Here is a 21875-nt window from a genome sequence, read left to right on the forward strand (position 1 = left end):
TCCTCTGTTTCGGCCTTCGGAGCAGCTGGAACTAGATGCATGCAAAACCATGCCTGGTTAATTTTTTTTTAGTTTTTGTAGAGATGAGGTCTCACTATGTTGCCCAGGTTGGCCTCTTTTGGCCTCAAACGATTCTCTCACTTGGCCCTAATGTAGTTTTAAATAGACATTCTAAATTTCTCAGTTGTAATTTTTAATATGATTAAATATAAGTAATTATAATCCACATAACCTATATAAGCAAAACCACTTTGGGGCCAGGCATGGTGGCTCACACCTATAATACCAGTACTTTGGGAGGCTGAGGCGCGTGGATTGCTTGAGTCCAGGAGTTCAAGACCAGCCTGGCCAACATGGCAAAACCCCGTCTCTACTAAAAATACAAAAATTAGCTGGGCATGATGGTGTATGCCTGTAGTCTCAGCTACTCAGACGACTGAGGCACGGCCGGGCGCGGTGGCTCAAGCCTGTAATCCCAGCACTGTGGGAGGCCGAGACGGGCGGATCACGAGGTCAGGAGATCGAGACCATCCTGGCTAACACTGTGAAACCTCGTCTCTACTAAAAAAATACAAAAAACTAGCCGGGCAGGGTGGCGGGCGCCTGTAGTCCCAGCTACTCAGGAGGCTGAGGCGGGAGAATGGTGTAAACCCGGGAGGCGGTGCTTGCAGTGAGCTGAGATCCAGCCACTGCACTCCAGCCTGGGCGACAGAGCGAGACTCCGTCTCAAAAAAAAAAAAAAAAAGACTGAGGCACAAGAATCTTTTGAACCCACGAGGTAGAGGTTGCAATGAGCCAAGATGGCACCACCACACTCCAGCCCAGGTAATTCAGCAAGACACTGTCTCCCAACAAAAAAAGAAAGAAAAAGCACTCTGGGGGTCATCAATAATTTCTAAGAGTTGTAATCTAAAACACACTACGTTTATCTTTACATATATATGTAAATTCCTCTCTCTTCCACGTTTTTATTTTCTACCTTGTGATGCAACAGTAACTTCCATGCTTTTTGTAAACAAATAGAAGCTAACTATTTATACTGCTCTGCCCCTCATTTTTGTCACTTAATATATTTTAGAAATCAGTCAGCAGGACATAGTAGCTCACACCTGTAATCTCAACACTTTGGTGAGATCAGGAGTTCAAGACCAGCCTGGCCAACGTGGTGAAATCCTGGCTCTACTAAAAATACAAAAATTAGCAAGGCGTGGTGGCGGGCGCCTATAATCCCAGCTACTCAGGAAGCTGAGGCAGGAGAATCGCTTGAACCCAGGAGGCACGGGTTGCAGTGAGCCGAGACCTCGCCACTGCACTCCAGCCTGGGTGACAAAGCGAGACTCCGTCTCAAAAAAAAAAAAAAAAAAAAAAAATCAAATCAGTCAGTATCAATGGCTCCTTCAAACCTAACAGATCTGTTTCAAGGCAAACATATCCATGCTGCTTACCTCATCATTCTTCAGGGCCATGAAATAGTAATGGATGTTTTTGTTTCGTGCATACTCCTTTACTCGAGCTTTAAACTCTTTATGATCGAGTACCTCTCCACAATATTCTAGGACAAAGGTGTTCCTGCAAACCAAAAGGAAAAAAATAGCACTTCCTGCCTAGGAGCAGTATGGAAAACATATATGCTCAGGCAAAAATAAGGAATTTAAATAAATATTGCAATATGGATAATTTAGTTATTATATAAAATAAATTTCAAATATATGTAAAGTATCTAGCTTCTAACCAAGGTTACTTTTCTCCTTCATAGTACTTTTCAAAGAATGTTCATTCTAAGATGCTTTTATAATTTATACCTACTACCAAAATATACATCCTTTAACTAGATACTAAAACATTCAAGTCTGGCTTACAATATCAAAAAAACAGTTATTAATAGCTGGAAAACAGCTCTGAAGAAATCAAGAGACACTGAAAAGTTAGAGGATTTTTGTTCTTTAAAAAAAAAAAAAAAGAAGGCAATCGGGCACAGGGGCTCATGCCTGTAATCCCAGCACTTTGGGAGGTAGAGGCAGGTGGATCACCTGAGGTCAGAAGTTGGAGACCAGCCTGACCAATATGGTGAAACCCCAACTCTACCAAAAATACAAAAATTAGCCAGGTGTGGTGGCATGCACCTGTAGTCCCAGCTACTAGGGAGGCTGAGACAGGAGAATTGCTTGAACCTGGGAGGCAGAGGTTGCAGTGAGCCAAGATCATGCCACTGCACTCCAGCCTGGGCAACAGAGCGAGACTCTGTCTCAAAAAAAAAAAAAAGAAAGAAAGAAAGAAAAAAGAAAAAAAGAAGGCAACTTAAATATAGCAGCTCTTCTGCTGTCTTTACTCTCAAAGGTCTCTAAAAACGTTAAAGATCAAATCTAACCCCCTTTATGTAATGACATTCTCTGTGAGTTCTCTTCAGAATGTTATCAGTAATTATGATTTATCTTCTTCTTTGGCATCTTTCAGTTACCCTATATCCTTGAATGTTCTTTTTTTGATTATTTACCTATTATTCTGTACTGAAGATATTAAATTCTCAGTCTTCTCCCCTTATTTCTCTAAAAGCTCATTCTAACCAATGACTTCAACTATTAGTTCTATGTAGACAAATGTCGTACTATGTTTTGCTCCTAAGTTCTGACATGAAATGGCCTGCCTGAAGGTCTTTTCTTATCCCCCCAAAATAAACATGCCCTGACTCTAACCAAAGAGATTTTTTTTAATGTAAATCTTTTGTATTTGCTTACAACATACTGGCATAATCAATGTACTTATTAATAAAGGAGTTAACTTTGCCAACTGAAAAAAATTAAATCCTTTTACTTTAAAAAATAAAGCATTAAAAACAAATGAGAAAAGAACACATATATTAAAAAGCAGAGCTCAAAAACAGGATTGGAGAAGTTTATAGTGGATGTATATACATATTTATATAGTAGTCCATCACAAACACATTTAGGTCTCAATAATAAAAATCTGATTATTCATGAGTAAACCTAGAAAGTCAAATTATTACCTCTATAACCAGTATTTGAAATGTCCTTTCTAACCCCAGAAGCTTATCATCTTGTAAATAATTTAAAATAATGACAATAATTGAAGTCCTACAATGTTGGACTCTCCACTTCTAGGATTAGTGCCCTCCCTCAAGAAAAAGAAAAGTCACTCTGGGTGGCCGAGGTGGGAGGACTGCTTTGGCTCAGGAGTTCAAGACCAGCCTGGGAAACACAGGAAGACCTCATCTTGACAAACAATAAAAAATTAAAAAATTAGCCGGCCATGGTATTATGTGCCTATAGTCGCAGTCAGTTGAAAGGCTGGCGCAGGAGAATTACTTGAGCCCTGTGTTTGAATCTACAGTGAGCTATGATCACATTACTGCACTCCAGGCTAGGTGACACAGCAAGACCCCGTTGCATTAAAAAAAGAGAAAAAGGCTGGGCACAGTGGCTCAAGTCTGTAATCCCAGCACTTTGGGAGGCCGAGGTGGGTAGATCGCTTAAGCCTGGGAGTTTGAGACCAGCTGGGCAACATGGCGAAACTCTGCCTCTATCAAAATAAATTTTTTAAAAATGTTTAAAAACATTTTTTAAAAACTTAAAAAAGAGAGAAAAAGAAAAACGACATCACAGACTGCCTTGTGAATTAAATGTGATGACTACAAAACATACAAAACATATATTATCCAGGATCTGGAACTGCATACATAAAAAATATTTCCAATCCCTCTCCTGCCAAAAATCTATCTTCCCTGAACTTACTCATTTAAGGTTTGATTACCTGTTTTTGAAAGGTAGTATGAAAAATAAAAATAAAGCAAACTGATGTCATCTGGCATCAATATTACGCCCATTTGACAAATAAGACAGTTTGGATAACGTAGGTGATCTATCCAACTTCACAAAGCTCAATCACAGCCTGGGATTCAAACTCCACCTGAATAACTATCTACCTCATGATATCATAAAGATGCTTTCTTGAATTATACTAAAATATTCAATTCTAATGATATTACTCTCAAATCACCTTATTTAGAAAAAGTTCTTAAATATCAGAGCCTGACCAGCCACTAAAATCACTCAGAGTAGAGACCCCACATCAGGAAGTCTGAAGGATATACCAACACACATGGATCTGATAGTTTGAGCTTGAGGAAGCAGCTGAGAGAAGCATCTCAAAGTCCTCAGGAATTTGGGGAATGTAGGAAGAGTGGCTAGACCCTTCAGCTGCCTAACCTCCAAAAAACTAAATGAGGCTGATGTAAAAGTCTATCATGCAGTCTTTAAAACTCTAATATTTAGGTTTCTTAGAGAAGCTACATGTCTCAATTAAAAACCAAAATAAAAACAAAAACAAAGCAGAAAAACATCAAATTGCCTGGCATGCAGTGACTAAATCCCATGAAGGCAAAGGCAATGAGAAATGTGATTTTTATGATTCTTATTAATCTTTTTCTAAGTCTGAAATTTGCTCCTGGCTAAATAGAGTCACTTCATTGAACTCCTTCTCCTTAAAGCCTTTTCAGGGCAACAGGGCTCTACTATGGCAGGCGGATGAGGACAGAAACTGTCACTGTCACTGTCACTGCAAAGCTATGGAAGGTTTAGGGGTTAAGGGTAATGTCTGCAACTCTCTTTAAGCTTCGTTAAAAAAAAGACTATAGATAAAAAGAGACGGGCAGACAGAGAATGTAAAATAAAGCAAACAGAACAAAATGTTAATAACTATAAAATCTGGCTGGGCGCGGTGGCTCAAGCCTGTAATCCCAGCACTTTGGGAGGCCGAGACGGGCGGATCACGAGGTCAGGAGACCGAGACCATCCTGGCTAACACGGTGAACTCTCGTCTCTACTAAAAAATACAAAAAAAAAAAAAAAAACTAGCCGGGTGAGGTGGCGGGCGCCTGTAGTCCCAGCTACTCGGGAGGCTGAGGCAGGAGAATGGCGTAAACCCAGGAGGCGGAGCTTGCAGTGAGCTGAGATCCGGCCACTGCACTCCAGCATGGGCGACAGAGCGAGACTCCGTCTCAAAAAAAAAAAAAAAAACTATAAAATCTAAGTGGTGCTTATATGGAGGCTGTTTCACTCTTTCAACTTTTCTGTAAGTTTGAAACTTTTTATTAATAAAACGGCTCAGGTGTGGTGGCTCACGCCTGTAATACCAGCACTTTGGAAAGCCAAGGTGAGAGGATCACTGGAGCTCAGGAGTTCGAGACCAATCTGGGCAACACAGCAAAACCCTGTCTCTACTAAAAATACAAAAAAAATTAGCTGAGTATGGTAGTGTATACCTGTAGTCCCAGCTACTGAGGAGGTTGAGGTGGGAGGATCACCTGAGCCCAGGAGGTTGAGGTGGCAGTACGCTGTGATCACACCACTGCATTCGAGCCTGGGCAGCAGAGTGAGACCCTGTGTTGAAAAACAACAACAAAAAAAAGTGGAAGGGAAAGATGGCTTCTAAAAAAACATCATTTCGGCGAGGCACGGTGTCTCACCCCTGTAATTCCAGCACTTGGGAAGCCAAGCCAGGCAGATCACCTGTAGTCAGGAGTTCCAGACCAGCTGGGCCAACACAGTAAAACTTCATCTCTACTAAAAATACAAAAACTAGCTGAGCATGATGGCACACACCTGTAATCCCAGCTACTCAGGAGGCTGAGGCAGGAGAATCTCTTGAACCCAGGAAGCAGTGCACTCCAGCCTGGGTGACAGAGCAAGACTCCATCTTAAAAAAGCCTCATTTGCCCAAATGTCTATCAACTAACAAAAGGATATACAAATATCGTATATCCATATAAGAGACTATTATTCAGCCATAAATAGGAATTAAGTGCTGACACATGCTCCAGTACAGATGAAACCTCAAAAACAATGCTAAGCGAAAGAAGCCACACACAAAAGGCCACATACTGTATAATTTCATTTATATGAAATACCGAGAATAGATCCAACCCTCAGACACAGAAAGCAAATTAGTGGCTGCCAGGCCTGGGAGGAAGCGGGTATGAGAAGATTCTCCTTAACAGGTACAGAGTTCCCTTTTCAGATGATAAAAATGTTCTGGACAGAGACAAAGGTGACGGTTGCACAAGATTATGAATGCACTAAATGGTACTGAATTATAAACTTTAAAATGGTCAATATTATATTATGTGAATTTTACCTCAAAACCCTATCTGGTATCCAATTACATTAAGTCAACCCGGACAGCCCTGCCTTCTCTTCCTACAACTGGGAGATTTCCTAAAACTACAGGGGTTTTGATAGTAATCTGGTTTTTTGGTGAGGTCCACCATGGCACTTTAACACTAACTAGCAACTTAGCTCCAAATAATTTCTCATCCTGTGTAGATCTGACAACCTGTGCGTATTAAATGGTAATATTCTACCAGTAAACAACTCAAGAGTTGTGACTACTTTATGAAATTCATAACTACTGGTATTACCATCATGTGGAAATTATAGGAGTAGGAAGGTATGGGAAACACAGAGACATTAAGTCCTAGTATCTTTTACCAAAGCAGGACTCTCTGTGAATAGCTGAAGAAAACAAAAGAGCTTTAGGAAGTTTTAACCTGGCATATACACTGGAGCCACGCATCCTTTCCTCCTTTCCCCAATCTCCTTTCCCCTCAATATGAGAAGAGCACTGAGCTATCAAACAGTGTCTGTTGCAAGTAACAGAATTTAGATCAGGTTTGAAGCTGTGTGTTTTACTGCAGATACCACAAAGGACCAGTGTCCAGACAGCTCATCCACTATTGTCTCTGTTAAGAGAGGCTTGCGTACAAACTGTGGTTACTTTAAAAAAAAAACAAAAACAAAAACAAAAACAAAAACAAAACTCTCAAGAAGGCCTGGCTGGCTAGGGCAGAATGGAAGAAGGCATCTTTGAAAATGTGCGTCTGGACTAGAACTAGTGATTTTGGAAATTCAATGGGCTGCTTTGAGAGGTATTGATTTCTGTATCATTAACAGTGTTCAAAGAAAGTATAATCAATTATTTGTTTAAAATATTACAAAGAATCCAATGAATTGGATATGGGGCATATGACAATTCTGTGGGATATTTGTTTCAAATAAACAATTAAAAACCAGTTATGAGGAGCCTAGGCAACATAGTGAGGACCTCATCTCTATAAAAAATAGAAAAAAACAGTAGCTGGGCATAGTGGCTCACACCTATAGTCTCAGCTACTCAGAAGGCTGAGGCAGGAGGATAAACTGAGCCTGGGAGGTCGAGACTGCAGTGAGCTATGATTTCACCAGGACACTCCAGTGAGGGTGACAGGGCAAGACACTGTCTCAAAAAAATAAAAAATAATAAAAATCAGTTATGAGCCAGGATGTGTTTTTACAACACTTTGAGGAGAAGGGAAATCTATGAGGTTCCTACCAGCCCCCTTTTTGTGTAACAAAACATGTTTTTTTTCTGATTGGTTCTCAAAAGGATAGATTAATTTATAAACATCATTTCTTATCTTCAAAAGAAAAAAAATAAAGAACAATTTGCTTATCAAAAGATATATGAGGATTCCTGTCATAAAACTAAATTATTGCCAGGGGGAAAACGGTGAGAAAAAAAAATTACTGTCTTTATTACCTGTGTTTTGAATTCCCACAATAAACAGACTAAACCCCACCAAGTCCTGCCCCAACTCCAACTCCCATCCAAGTGTGGCCATATGCTCAGAGCGTTCTTAAAGAATAGTTATGTCTAAGGTACTAGAATCCAGCAAATGTTTTATTTCCTTCCATTTTTTTATATATTTTTTAAATGTTTCAACCATAAATACATGTAATTTGTTTATATTTTATATTTAACTTCAATGAGGCACTTGACTTTCATCAAGAATACTTTTTCTTTTTTGGAGACAGTCTTGCTCTGTCGCCCAGGCTGGAATGCAGTGGCGTGATCTCGACTCACTGCAATCTCCTCCTAGTGGGTTGAAGCAAATTCTTCTGCCTCAGCCTCCCAAGTAGCTGGGATTACAGGTGTGCGCCATCATGCCTGGCTAATTTTTGGTTTGTTTTTTGAGACAGAGTTTCACCACATTGGCCAGGCTGGTCTTGAACTCCTGACCAGCTTGAAGATTGGCTCACTGCAATCTTCGCTTCCCCGATTCAAGAGATTCTCCTGCCTCAGCCCCCCAAGTAGCTGGGATTATTGGCACCTGCCACCACATCCAGCTAATCTTTGTATTTTTAGTAGAGACAGAGTTTCACCACATTGGCCAGGCTGGTCTTGAACTCCTGACCTCAGGTAATCTGCCCACCATGGCCTCCCAAAGTGCTGGGATTACAGGCGTGAACCACCACGCCCAGCCTAATTTTGGTTTTTTTGTTTGTTTGTTTCTGAAATGGAGTCTTGCTCTGTCTCCCAGGCTAGAGTGCAGTGGCATGATCTCGGTTCACTGCAACCTCTGCCTCCCGAGTTCAAGCTATTCTCCTACCTCAGCCTCCTGGGTAGCTGGCATTATAGGCGTGCGCCACCACACCCATCTAATTTTTGTATTTTCAGTAGAGACGGGGTTTTGCCTTGTTGGCCAGGTTGGTCTCGAACTCCCGACTTCAGGCGATCCACTCACTTTGGCTTCTCAAAGTGCTAGGATTACAAGCATGAGTCACCATGCCCGGCCAAGAATACTTTAAATATGCTCTATATAAGAAACTTAAACATTTCCAGGAAACACTGAATATGGCAGAAAATAAAGTGAACCTTTTGCTGTATAACATTAAAAAGTTACACGAGTTAGATGGAGCGCAACATTTATTCATTCATTCATTCATACTTGATCATCATTACTCTATCAGGTATGTTTTAATTCTTAACCTTGATATGCTCAGGTACTCTCTTCTACTCTTTTTGTTTTTTCCTTTAAGAGACAAGAGATCATTGCCATCCTGACTGGAATGCAGTGGCATGATCACAGCTCACTGTAACCTTGAACTCCTGGGCCCAAGCAGTTCTCCCACTCAGCTTCCCATAGCACTGAGATTACAGGCATGAGCCACTGCACCTGGCCTTGTCTTCTACTCTTACCCCAACTCAATTTTATGTATACTAATGGATTCTGTCCCAACTCCTTTTTATATAGCTTCATAGAGATTCTGGGGGTCCACAGCATATACTTGGTAGTTGCTTGGAATTAAAGAAAACATAATTACCAAAAAAGAAAAAAAAATTTTTTTTTAACAACAAACCAGCTACCAAGTGGTCATTCTACATAATAATCATCATTAAACCTCAGTGTAATACAGAAATTGTTTTCCTACAAAAACATCTAAGTTCAACAAAACAAAAATGAAGCGAAGGCTGGGCGCGACGGTTCACACCTGTAATCTCAGCGCTTTGGGAGGCCAAAGTGGGCGGATAACTTGTGGTCAGAGTTCGAAACCAGCCTGGCCAACATGGTGAAACAACGTCTCTACCAAAAAATACAAAAAAAATGAGCTGGGCGTGGTGGCATGCACCTGTAGTCCCAGCTACTTGAGAGGCTGAGACAGGAGAATCGCTCGAATCCGGGAGGTAGAGGTTCCAGTGAGCCAAGATTGTGCCACTGCACTCCAGCCTTGGTGACAGAGTGAGACCTTGTCTCAAAAAAAAAAAAAAAAAAAGTGACGTGAAACGAAATTAAAACAGAACTTACGAAGGAAGGTCTTTGGCAGCTCTCAAGCCCCAGCCTTTCTTTTCTGTGAGTATGACTTCCACATCTGCATGCTGTTTTCTCTGAAACCGTCTATTGGAACAATAATCCCCATTTGGACACCGAGAAGAACTGAAATGAGAAAAGGAGGAAACTTAATTCTTTAAAGCAGCAAAAGAACCAAAGTAACTTTGAAAAAATGTGTTAGTATAACTACACGTGTACATACTTTTATGGTATAATTAGCATATGTATGACTAACCGCCAACTAAGCCTTCCTTTCCTTCCATCACAAAGGGATTCCTTAGAACTGAGTATCTACATTGTTACTTGAACAGATCATACCCACAATACAGCCTTGACATCTGGTCATCACAGGAAATGTCTACCACTCTCTAGGTGTCTATAATACATTTTCAGGCTGCATGTAAGCTTTCCATACATTGACAACTCTGCAGAACTTATTTTCTGTAAGTGCACCTTCCCTTCCTTCTACTCTAATCACTTTTCATTTTTTGAACGCAGCTAACTACTTGATCTACAATTGAGAAAATCTAAAGTCATTATTAAACATATCCTTGTTCAGAGTAAACAGAGTAACATGGCAAGGCTCTTCTCCCATGGATCCTAGAGTAAAAATGATAAAATCAAACACTGATTGACTTCTTAATATGTGATAGATATAAAGGTTTTTAACAATGATTAAAACTACACTAGAGGGGGCCAAGTTCAGTGGCTCGTGCCTGTAATCCCAGCACTTTGGGAGGCCGAGGCAGGTGGATCACTTGAGGTCAGGAATTCAAGACTACCCTCGCCAACATAGTGAAATGCTGTCTATCCTAAAGTTACAAAAATTAGCCAGTCATGATGGTGCATGCCTGTAATCCCAGCTACTTGGGAGGCTGAGGCAGGAGAATTGCTTGAACTCTGGAGGCAGAGGTTGTAGTGAGTCAAGATCACGCCACTGCACTCTAGACTGGGCGACAGAGGGAGACTGTCTCAAAAAGAAAAAAAAAAAAAGACTACTAGAAATTACCCTTTTTAATACATTATTATTTATTGCCAACCCAGCAGCAAATAACGTTTTTAGCAACGGTCAAAGGATGAAGGATTTGCTTCAGAGTGAGGCAGTATAAAGGAAAGCTTTCAGGAGGGAAGAGAATTTAAGGCAGAATCTCATAAAGAAAGCTGGAGATACAACTGTCCCTGCCTGTGTGCAGAAATAGGAAAACAATCCCTGTTTGGACAAAGGGAAATGAAACAACTAAAGATAACTGGTAAGAAAGGTGAGTTGCTGGAGGATGAAAAGACAGGCTGATGATATGCTACGAAGGGCTCTGGATACAAGGCGAAGTTTGAACCTAATCATGAGAACAACAGAGAACTACTCAAGTGTGTGAATAATAAGAAGAAATTTTTTTCTTCATGTATGCTTCACAAGGTTGGCAGGAAAACCCAGAAGAATGACTAGGGCAACAATATGAAGTTAGAATAATGCTAACCCTATGTCTTCTCTTCTTACATCTGTACTGTCATATCTCTCTCTAGTTTGGATAAAAGAATACCAAAAATGCTTTCTCTTTATTTTTTCAAGGTATATATATTTTATTTTCACAACACTGTAACATGAGCAAAACCAAAAACTGAGCTTTGAGAAGAAAACACTTCACTAACATTAAAAATAAGGTATACTCTTTCCATGTTAAAGACAAGAATATATTTTTCATCAATCAGACTGGTCAAAAAAATTTTTTTTGATACAAAGTCTTGCTCTGACACCCTGGCTAGAGTACAGTGGAGTGATAGTTCACTGCAACCTCCACTTCCTAGGTTCAAGTGCTTCTCCTGCCTCAGCCTCCCGAGTAGCTGGGATTACAGGTGTGTGTCATCATGCCTGGCTAATTTTTGTATTTTTTAGTAGAGATGGGGTTTCACCGTGTTGGCCAGGCTGATCTTGAACTCCTGACCTCAAGTGATCTGCCCGCCTCGGCCTCCCAAATAGCTGGGATTATAGGCATGAGCCACTACACCTGGCCAAGATTAATTTTTTAATGTAAAGATATTTACTATTTATAAGAACAATACAGAAGCAAATGTCTGTCAACAGAATAATTATCAGCTATGAATACATAATGCAGTCAAGAGAAAGATTTAGTCGGGTCTGTACATAGAGCTCTGATTAGGTCTGATTAGCAAATCCAAGCAAGTATATAGAATAAGATTTTATCTGCATACATAAAAAGAGGAAAACATCTACCTATGCTAGCAAAGGCATTAAAAGTTTTCTGGAAAAACGACAAAACAATGGAATCGATGCTTGGGAGAAGAAGACATTCACTTTATGCATTTCTGAAATGTTACAGTTTTATTTCACTTTATAGTGAAAGCTAAAAAATACCAGTATTTACCTCCTAGGACATGAATATTATAAGATAAAAAAAGTACTGAATAGAAATTAATACTATAGGACTACTTTACACAGCACTTAAAACATGGTGGGTACTGTAATCTAATGCACAATGCAAGGGAAATTTGTTTCCCTATTAATATCTGCTTTCTACTACACATCAAAGTGTCTACTATACTTCTTTGCTTATAGTCATTCATAGGTAGGAGAAAGGTTAAATTTTATTCTTCATTGATAATTCAATATTTAGAGACATTTAATAGAAGTGTTGAGCAAAAGCAGAGTATTCTAATTTACTTACCATTCAATCATGAGAAGACGATTAAGACAATCTTCTCCACATGCTATTTCACCTTGAGCTCTTTCATCTTTAGAAAGAGGTGTACACTCACACTGCATTCGCTTAATATCTCGATGAGATTTATTCTTCTTTCTATTGGGTAAAATGTCATAAAAACTGATTAAATACATTTCCTGGTAAAGATATAACATATATAATCAAATATGTGCTAAATCTCATTAGATTCTTTCAGATTTTTTTAAACAGGGTCTTGTTCCGTCATCCAGGCCAGGGTGCAGTGATGTGATCATGGCTCACTGCAGCCTCAACCTCCTGGATTCAAATGACCCTCCCACTTCCACCTCCTGAATAGCTGGGACCACAGCTCACGCCACCACGCTTGGCTAATTTCTGTTTTTGTTTTAATATTCTGTAGAGACAGGATCTCTTTATGTTACTTAGGCTGGTTTTGAACTCCCAGGCTCAAGAAATCCCCCTGCGTCCACTTCCCAAAGTGCTGCAATCGCAGGCAGGACCCACTACGCCTGGCTAGATTCACATTTAATGATTCCTGTAAGTCAAGCATTCAAAATAAAACATCTAATCATTAGTACTTGTAAGACTGAAAATCCTAAGAACTAGGTTACAAAAAAAAAAAAAAAATGAGAAGGGCAAACTTAACCTTGGCAAATGGGGGAAGATGAGATGAGTTCAAAACCAATCATTCTGGAACTCAGTCCTTATTTCCTAGTCCAGGTCAGCTAAGCCTTGGATTCTGAACAGTTTCAAGTGTTAAAGTCATACTAGGTTCTGGGAAAAATACGAAAACGCACGTATTTCAAATAGTGACATAGCTGGTTAAAATTAAGTTTAAGAATCAGACCTTATGGATGAGCAAATAATAGTTGAGATATAAGATTAAGGGAGAAAAATGGTTTCTAAAAAAATAAGAGTGAGTTCTAAATCCAATATTTTAGAGTATCTTTCGGTAACATCACATTTGCATAAATTTTGTTTAAAAGCAGATTGAATTTTTTAAATGAAGTATAATTACAGAACAATCAGGTAAAAGTTTAAGAGGGCTAAACTTTCTCCATGCAGACAGATTTATTTTGGAGGAGAACATAAACTGCTAAAATTTGACTGGGTTCATAATAACCCACACCAGAGTTGCAAAGCAAAAGTGAAAATGTGATTATTTACTGGCCTTTTTGCTGATGAACTAGTCTTTTACCCTGGTCTAAACAAAAACAAAAACAAAAAAACAAAGATGGTCGAAAAAGATCTGTTAAGATGTTTTTAAGATTAGGGAACTATAAGAACTATAAATCACTCTTTGACTATCAAACAGGAAACAGCATAGCTGCTCTAAATGGCTATCTCCTACCTCTAATCTGCTTTAATCTTCAACATATGTTCTATTCTAGTGCCAATTTCATAAAGTGCCTAAAGAGTGTTATGATAGTTTTAACCAAGTTTAGGTGAAAAGAATGATTCCTCTTGATTAAAGACATAATTCGTTAATGAGTATATGAATATGCTTAGCCTGAAGATGACTAGACAAAATTACCTATTTAGAAGTACTTAGCAACAATTTTGGAGAATCAGCAGCAGCTTTATTTTGTATTGCTCTAGAAGACTGGAATAGGACTAATGGGCATACATTTTGGCAAGTAAGCCCTTTTCCATTAAACATAAGAAACATTTTTTCATTATATTCATATTATATTTCTTATAAGAGTTTGTCTTCTTAGTGGCTCCTAAATGCCTAGCATATAACAGGCACTTCAAAATTCTGAATAAATAGGCCGGGCGTGGTAGCTCTCACCTGTAATCCCAGTACTTCGGGAGGCCAAAATGGGTGGATCACCTGAGGTCAGGAGTTCGAGACCAGCCTGGCCAACATGGTGAAACCCATTTCTACTAAAAATACAAAAATTAGCTGGGCATGGTGGCGCCCAGCAGAGGTTGCAGTGAGCCAAGATTACGCCACTGCACTCCACCCTGGCCGACAAAGTGAGACTCTGTCTCAAAAAAAAAAAAAAAAAGTTGAATATATATAAATCCTTCCCACTGCAAAGTGGTGGAAGCCCTCTTATGCCTCTCCTAACCAAATCTATGTGCACAGTTTTATATATATATGTATATTATATATTGTATATAATATATATTGTATGTAATATATATTATATGTATGTAATATATATTGTATGTGATATATATTATATGTATGTAGTATATATTACATACATATAATATATATTACATACATATAATATATATTACATACATATAATATATATTATATGTATCTAATATATATCTGATTCTCAATGCTAAAGAAAAGTCAGAATTGGATTGATTAGTTTTATTTATATTCTTTTACAAAGATCTTGTAAGTTCCATTAGTCAACTCACACAATTCCTAAAGGGTACTTACTTAAAATATTGAATATTTTAAATGTAAACCTAATATATAACTAGATATAAATGAAAGTAACTGTAAAAGGCTCTGTGTTAAAAGATTATTTTTTAATAGAAAAAAAAAATTCTGGTAGGACCTACCTTTAAAATTAAGTTTTTACCTTATACACAGTGGAAAACTTGATTTAATAACATTTTGATGCTTAAAGGTACAATGGTTAGGTTGATTCCCAACTAGCAGGAAAACTTCCAAAAAAGGAGAGTAAGTGGGTAGAATACTTTTTGTTTTGGTTTTTTAAGCACAATAGGCATACATTTACATCAGGAAAAAGGAAATTATCAAGGAGGGGTTAAAGTTAAAACAGACTGAGAAGCCCTGCTCTAGAGGACTATGTTTTCATTACTCTTATTCTCAATATAATTTGTTTCACGTTAGGGATTTTTCGATAAACCACTTCATCATTTCTAAAATATTATTACACTATTGCCAGATTTAATCTATTAACAATAATCTAGGCCGGGTGCGGTGGCTCAAGCCTGTAATCCCAGCACTTTGGGAGGCCGAGGCGGGCGGATCACGAGGTCAGGAGATAGAGACCATCCTGGCTAACACGGTGAAACCCCGTCTCTACTAAAAAATACAAAAAAAAAAAAAAAAAAAAACTAGCCGGGCGAGGTGGCAGGCGCCTGTGGTCCCAGCTGCTCAGGAGGCTGAAGCAGGAGAATGGCGTAAACCCGGGAGGCGGAGCTTGCAGTGAGCTGAGATCCGGCCACTACACTCCAGCCTGGGCGACAGAGCGGAACTCCGTCTCAAAAAAAAAAACAATAATCTAAAAAAAATGAGAGAAGAAAATTATGTTCTAGTCTAGTTCTAACTTTATAAGTATCTGATACGGTTTGGCTATTTCCCCACCCAAACTCAACTTGAATTGTATCTCCCAGAATTCCCACGTGTTGTGGGAGGGTCCCAGGAGGAGGTAATTGAATCATGGGGGCCGGCCTTTCCTGTGTTATTCTTGTGATGGTGAATAAGTCACACAAGATCTCATGGGTTTATCAGGGGTTTTCACTTTTGCTTCTTCCTCCTTTTCTCTTGCCACCACCATGTAAGAAGTAAGTCCCTTTTGCCTCCTGCCACAATTCTGAGGCCTCCCCAGCCATGTGGAACTGCGAGTTCAATTAAACCTCTTTTTCTTCCCAGTCTCGGGTATGTCTTTATCAGCAGCATGAAAACGGACTAACACAGTACCCAAAGATACTTCATTCTGCACAATTTTGAAAATAAAACCCAATGTAACCACTTTTTTCTTCTCTAAGCACAGATTATTTTGCTGGGGTTTTATTCTGTTTTTTTGGTCACACTTCCACATGTAAAAGGAATTACAGAAAAACTGGGCTAGCCTAAATTATACCTTGAAAACCAAGTAAGTAATAAAAGAAAAAAAAATAGACATCTCCTGATGGGTGCAGCACACCAACATGGCACAAGTATACGTATGTAACAAACCTGCACGTTATGCACATGTACCCTAGAACTTAAAGTATAATAATTAAAAAAAAGAAAAGAAAAAAAAATAGACATCTCCTTTCCTGGGGAGGGTGAAAATGGGGAAAGGAATCTATACTATCAAATCATTTTGTAAAAACAGTTTTTTAGGCTTTTAAATTTATTTTATCCCACAACTCTTTCATGTGTTTAATCTCATACACTCTGAATTGTTTAAAAGCTTTTTCATTTTTTTTAACAACAAAAAAGTAAGAAAATAAAAGCCAATGTAACCACTTTTCTTCTCTAAGAACGGATTATTTTGCTAGGGGTTTTATTCTTTTTTTTTTTTTTGGTCACACTTTCACATGTAAAAGGAATTACAGAAAAACTGGGCTAGCCTAAATTATAACTTCAAAATCGAATAAGTAATAAGAGAAAAAAACTAGACACCTCCTTTCCCTTTCCTGGAGTGGAAAAATGGGGAAAGCAATCTATACTATCAAATCTAAATAGGTAAAAACACTTTTTTAGGCTTTTAAATTTATTTTATCCCACAACTCTTTCATGTGTTTTATCTCATACAGTCTGAATTGTTTAAAGGCTTTTTCTAACAACAACAAAAAAAGAGTTAAAATTTGTCAAGCAAGCATTAATTAGACTTACCTTTCTGTTAAATAAACATTTTCTTCAATAAGATCAAAGTAACAAGGCATTTTCCCTTGCTTGGCACATTCCTTCCATCGCTGTGGGTCCCTGAAGTCATCCATGACACAGGAGGGCCCAACCAGTGCTGAGCCTGGGGGCACTGATGTCTCTCCCTGCTCTACCTCCACTCTAACTTTCTTTCTGTCCTGAAGCTCACCATCACTTTCAGAATCACTCTCTATTTCCTGCCTCCTTTTTTTAAGAGGTCCTCTATCTTTGATATCATTTTTTTCTAAGTTTTTTGAAAACTCTTTCTTTTCATTCACAGCTAAAGTGTCCTTAATGGAATTGCTGCTTATTTCAGGTGCTTGCACTGACCCCTTGTCTTTCTGAATGGATAGAAGATACTTATTGGACTGGTCTGAAAAATGGGATCCATCCTGTTGATCCCAATTCTCCTCTTCTTCACGATCATCTGTTAGGGAATCTGGTACTTGTCCTTGAGTTCGATCATACACAACCCCAGTTCCAGGAGGTCTACCTGATCTTGGATCCCAGTAACCATTGCCTTGCCAGTAATCACGTGTCCCACCATACTGTTCTGCATTTTGCTGATACTTGTGTCCACCACAAGTTCCATAGCTACTGTCAGGTTGCTGATATGTGGTAGAAGGCTTTTCTTGAGAGAAGTCCCAACCTAAGTTTCTGAGCTCTTCTGATGAGTGCAAGCCATCCACACGTGATATCTCACAAGAGGAAGAAAAACTCAATTCTGTTTTTCCCAGTCTACTATCTGGCCTGTTTTGGAAAGTGGTCTGTTGCCAAGACTTATTTGGGACATCTTCAAAATCAGAAGAATAAATTGGCAGCTCCTCTTGCTGCCTAGAAGATATTTTGGCTTTCACAGTTTCCTCTGAATTTGGGTGACCCAGAGAGTCAGATTTCACATCTGTATGACTTGTACTATCAACCCCATCACTCTGAGGATGAGAAAGTTCAGGCAGGTGGTTATCTATTTGTTTTCTACTGGACTGTGTAAAAGAAATTTCTGGATTCTTCTCTGTTCCTTTATGAAGGAAAAACTTATCAGTTTGAGGACAGGCTTTACTTGCTATACTTTCAAATTTTTCCTCATACGAATGTCTCCTTGACTCCAATCTTTCATCTTCCCAATGGTCAGAATAGTGTCTATAACTTTGACTGCTCCGAGAAGAACAAGGACTTGTTTCTTCCATGGGCAAAGTAGAATTCTTTGGCACAACCACAACAGACTGGAGACGGTTTCTTGGAATACTGCTATCATCTGAATCTGTATCTTCTGAATCACTTTCATCACTTGAACTTTCAGAAGAGTCAGAATAATCTTCATGGACAGTAGACACAATTTCTGGGGCATGACCACTACTGTCACACTTTAATGTGTAAGTTACACCATCACTGTCTTCCATGGTTAAATTCAAATCACAAGAAGAAAATACAACTTCTGAGTCATCGGAAGTATGCACATGTCCTCCTTCTCCTCTTTCATGTAAAGAGATTTCTGGTCTTCCTCTTCTATCAGGCAATATGGAATTCCCTTCTTCTTGAGCCTCTTGCAAACATTTCCCAGATAACCCATTATTACGCCTGTTCTCCCTTGAAGCAAATCCCTTTCCTAAATCAGGAAGGTCACTACCTACTTCTACTATTGTTTCTTTCCCTGCATGCTTTAAAAACTCCGAACTTTTTCTACTCTTTAGCACTGCATCCAGAACTGGAGATGTGTTCTCTCCGCATTTCAAGAGAGTTAGACTGTCCACCTTTATTCCTGGTGGAAGACTCTGAAGAGATGAAGCAATATCTGAACTCCCAATAGGCTGATATAAATCATCAAAATGATTAACAGAAGCTGAACTAGTGCTACCGATGCTCTGCTTATATTCTTCACATACAAATTTTGAGTGATCTGTCAAATTTCTGCTATCACATATAACTGGTTTTGATTCCAAATGCACATTCATAAAGCTATTTGAAGAAATCTTCATAACTGAAGGCTCTATATTTTCAGCTTCGGAGTTACACAAAGAAGGGTTGTTGCTATCATTTGAAGTACAGTATATGTCTGAATCTTTGGTTTTGCAGCAAGAAACCCTCGTATCAACTGGTTCTTTAACTACAGTTTTGGAATAATCTATAGTCATAACTGGCAAAGACATGAGTTTATCTTGGTGTGGTGACACCAGAGGTTCTGTTTCTCTAAATGGGCTTTCTGACTTCTTATGCAGCATGCGTGTATCATCCAAGTCTTTTCCTTTGCATCTACTAATATTCTGAAATCCATTTGATGAAAGCATGCATGCTTTGACCAAAGGGGATACCTCCGATCCAGTCACACTATCATCAGAAGTCATTAAAACAGCATCAGTTTTAGAAGTGCAAAATGTTGCCAAATCAGATTCCGCCCCAGGAGATCCATTTATATTTAATTCTGTGGGACAAAAACTTCTTAATTGATCATTCTTCACTTTAGATAAAGAGTCTAATTCCTTAATACTATCATGGCTATCATGTGTTATAAATTCAGACTTAAAAATAGGAAATTCATCTAGCTTTTTTAAAGTAGGTGAATCATTTAATCGATTTGATGGAGCTGGAGACCCAGCCTTTTCTCTTTCAGGGTTTTTATTAATCATTCTTAATTCACTACCTTTTGAACAAGGTGTCTGTAAACTAAAAGAATGAGACTGTTTGATTTCTTCATTTAATTCTGTACAACAGAAAGAATTTTTAAATTTATCAGACTTGGGTATAGGTTTTGAAAGGGTAGATTTATAACGGGAAGCACTACTGTCGTGCTTAGAATATGATGACCCTCGTCGGAATCCCAGTTCATTAGGGGGAGAACAACATCTTTTAACTGCTTCATTTTCTGAAGTCCTTTTAGATTCTCTTTCTAGTTTTGAAGAATACTTGCCTCTTCTTTCCATCTCTAAGTAAGAGGTCTCAGTTTTACAGTCCCGATCAGATTTAGAATAGGATGATGTCCTTAGGTCTCTGTAAGAAGAGGAATGAGATGAGGTACGCCTTGAGTATGTCTTCTTATACTCTTCTTCTGAGTCAGAACTCTCTCGTGCTCTGTTATCTGTATATGGCCGAGAATAGCGTGTCCTCTCTCGATAAGGGGAGCTCCTATGGTAGCGACGATCAGAGTCATAATAATGAGATCGTTCTGACCTGGAATAGGATAAATTAGTTCTAGGGCCTCTCTCAGACCTAGAATGAGATCTACTCCGCCGTCGCTCTCTTTCTGATCTACATCGGGAAGATACATACCGAGTATCTCTTTCAAGTTTTGAATAGCTAAAATATTTATCATCTCTATCTGTTTTAGATCGTGAAGATTTCCCTAGATCCTCACTTTTTAAAGGTGCTGAGCTCTTTTTAAAATCTCTTTCCTTTTCAATGCTTGCTGAAAATTTTAAATCATGTGATCTTTGACTTGAAGAAGTCCGTACAGAATCTTCATCAGATTCTGAACCAAGAAAGGTGCCTTCAGATTGTGAGGATTTCTTCTTAGAACCTGTTTTTTTACAGCTCAGACTAATCTTAGAACTATCTGGAATTTCTTCATCCTTCCCAATATGGGAATCTTCTTTTTTTGAGGAAATATCTGCTTGCTCATTCAATATTTGAGTTATGTGTTCTTCTGAACTATTAGATACAGTGTCCTGCTTAGTATCTGCTTCTAAAGATTCTGGTACAATTATAATTGGTGGTTCTTTCAGAGATCTAACTGCTACATCTACTGGTAAGGGTACTGGTGCTGCCATTAGAACTGTTATTGGTGTATGTGGCAAGACCACTGGCTCTGTTACTGGTGCTGGTGATGAGGGTGTTGTGGCTTGGGCAGGTGGAGGCGGTGGAGGTGGAGATGAGGGTGGTGAGTCTACAGTTGTTGATTCTGCTATCACTGCTGGTAGTGGTGCTGCATGAGTAGGTGGAGATGCTACTGCTGTGGTAGTAGCCAGTAGTGGCCTGGATGTTACATGAAGCAGGTGTTTCTTAAAATGAATTTTGCCCAATTCCACCCTTGACTTTGGTGGGGAAGATTCTTCTGCAGTAGATAAGGTATCACCAATTTCCATTTTCATTTTAGGAGTCGAGTCTACCTGAAGAGGTACAGCTGGAGGGTTTGGAGTATCACTTTGCTTTTCATTGCCAAGTGCAGTGAGAAACCTATTCTGCAAAGTTTTCTTTGTAAGGCTGAAGCTGAATGACACCTTCTGTCGTCCCTGTTCTTCCAAATTAACTTTTGTCTTGGTGCCTTTGGGCAAAAATCGACTAGAAGCAACACCTTTGAACACTGGTCCTTTGATGAAACCTGTTTTCTGCACATTTTCAATCTTTGCCTACAAATGAACAAAATAAGTAATTACTACTACAATAAATAGTTACTTTCAAATGGACTGCAGTTTAAAATGTGTACTGGAGAAATGAAAAGCCCTTTCTAATAACAAATAGTATGAATTTCACTAAGCTATCTATATCTTTATTACGAAAATTTTCAAACACAAAGGTATAGAAAATGGTACAATAAATCCCTAAGTATCCACTCCTAGCTTCAACAATTACCTAATTTTCCCATTCTTTCTCTTAAATTTTTTTCAGTTTTATAACTATTTTCCAGGTAGCATTTTTTAAAAAGAATTTTTTAAAAACCTGACATATGTTCAAAGGACATTTGTATAAAGGGCAATATCTAACATCTCAGTACTCAATATGGTTTGTTCTTGTGTTCTATCAGAGATGAAAAGTCAGAGATCATCAAGACCAGTGGTCTCCTGGCATCACATTGAGTGCACAGTAAAAATACTCATCTGGGTCGAGCACGGTGGCTCACCCCTGTAATCCCGGCACCTTGGGAGGCCGAGGCGGGAGGATCACTTGAGGTCAGGAGTTCAAGACCAGCCTGGCCAACATAATGAAACCCCATTTCAACTAAAAATACAAAAATTAG

At 38.8% G+C, this 21875-nt stretch overlaps 1 protein-coding gene across 11 annotated transcripts in view; it reads right to left on the reverse strand.

Annotated features, from left to right (window-relative positions):
- Window positions 1-21875, reverse strand: part of SETD2 (SET domain containing 2, histone lysine methyltransferase) — a 150263-nt gene that overhangs the window by 88773 nt on the left and 39615 nt on the right. For all 11 annotated transcript variants that reach the window (XR_004435802.1, XR_004435791.1, XR_004435793.1 and 8 more), the window contains exons 3-6: window positions 16898-21267; window positions 12343-12474; window positions 9638-9766; window positions 1446-1569 (exon numbers count right to left, since the gene is read on the reverse strand). Coding sequence is in view for 2 of the 11 variants with exons in the window: in XM_033205307.1 (XP_033061198.1) it covers window positions 1446-1569; window positions 9638-9766; window positions 12343-12474; window positions 16898-21267 (4755 nt within the window). In the remaining 9 variants the exon portion in view is untranslated. The remainder of the gene's footprint in view (window positions 1-1445; window positions 1570-9637; window positions 9767-12342; window positions 12475-16897; window positions 21268-21875) is intronic.

This window comes from Trachypithecus francoisi, unplaced genomic scaffold (assembly GCF_009764315.1).
Source record: "Trachypithecus francoisi isolate TF-2019V2 unplaced genomic scaffold, Tfra_2.0 Lachesis_group0, whole genome shotgun sequence".
Lineage (NCBI taxonomy): Eukaryota > Metazoa > Chordata > Mammalia > Primates > Cercopithecidae > Trachypithecus > Trachypithecus francoisi.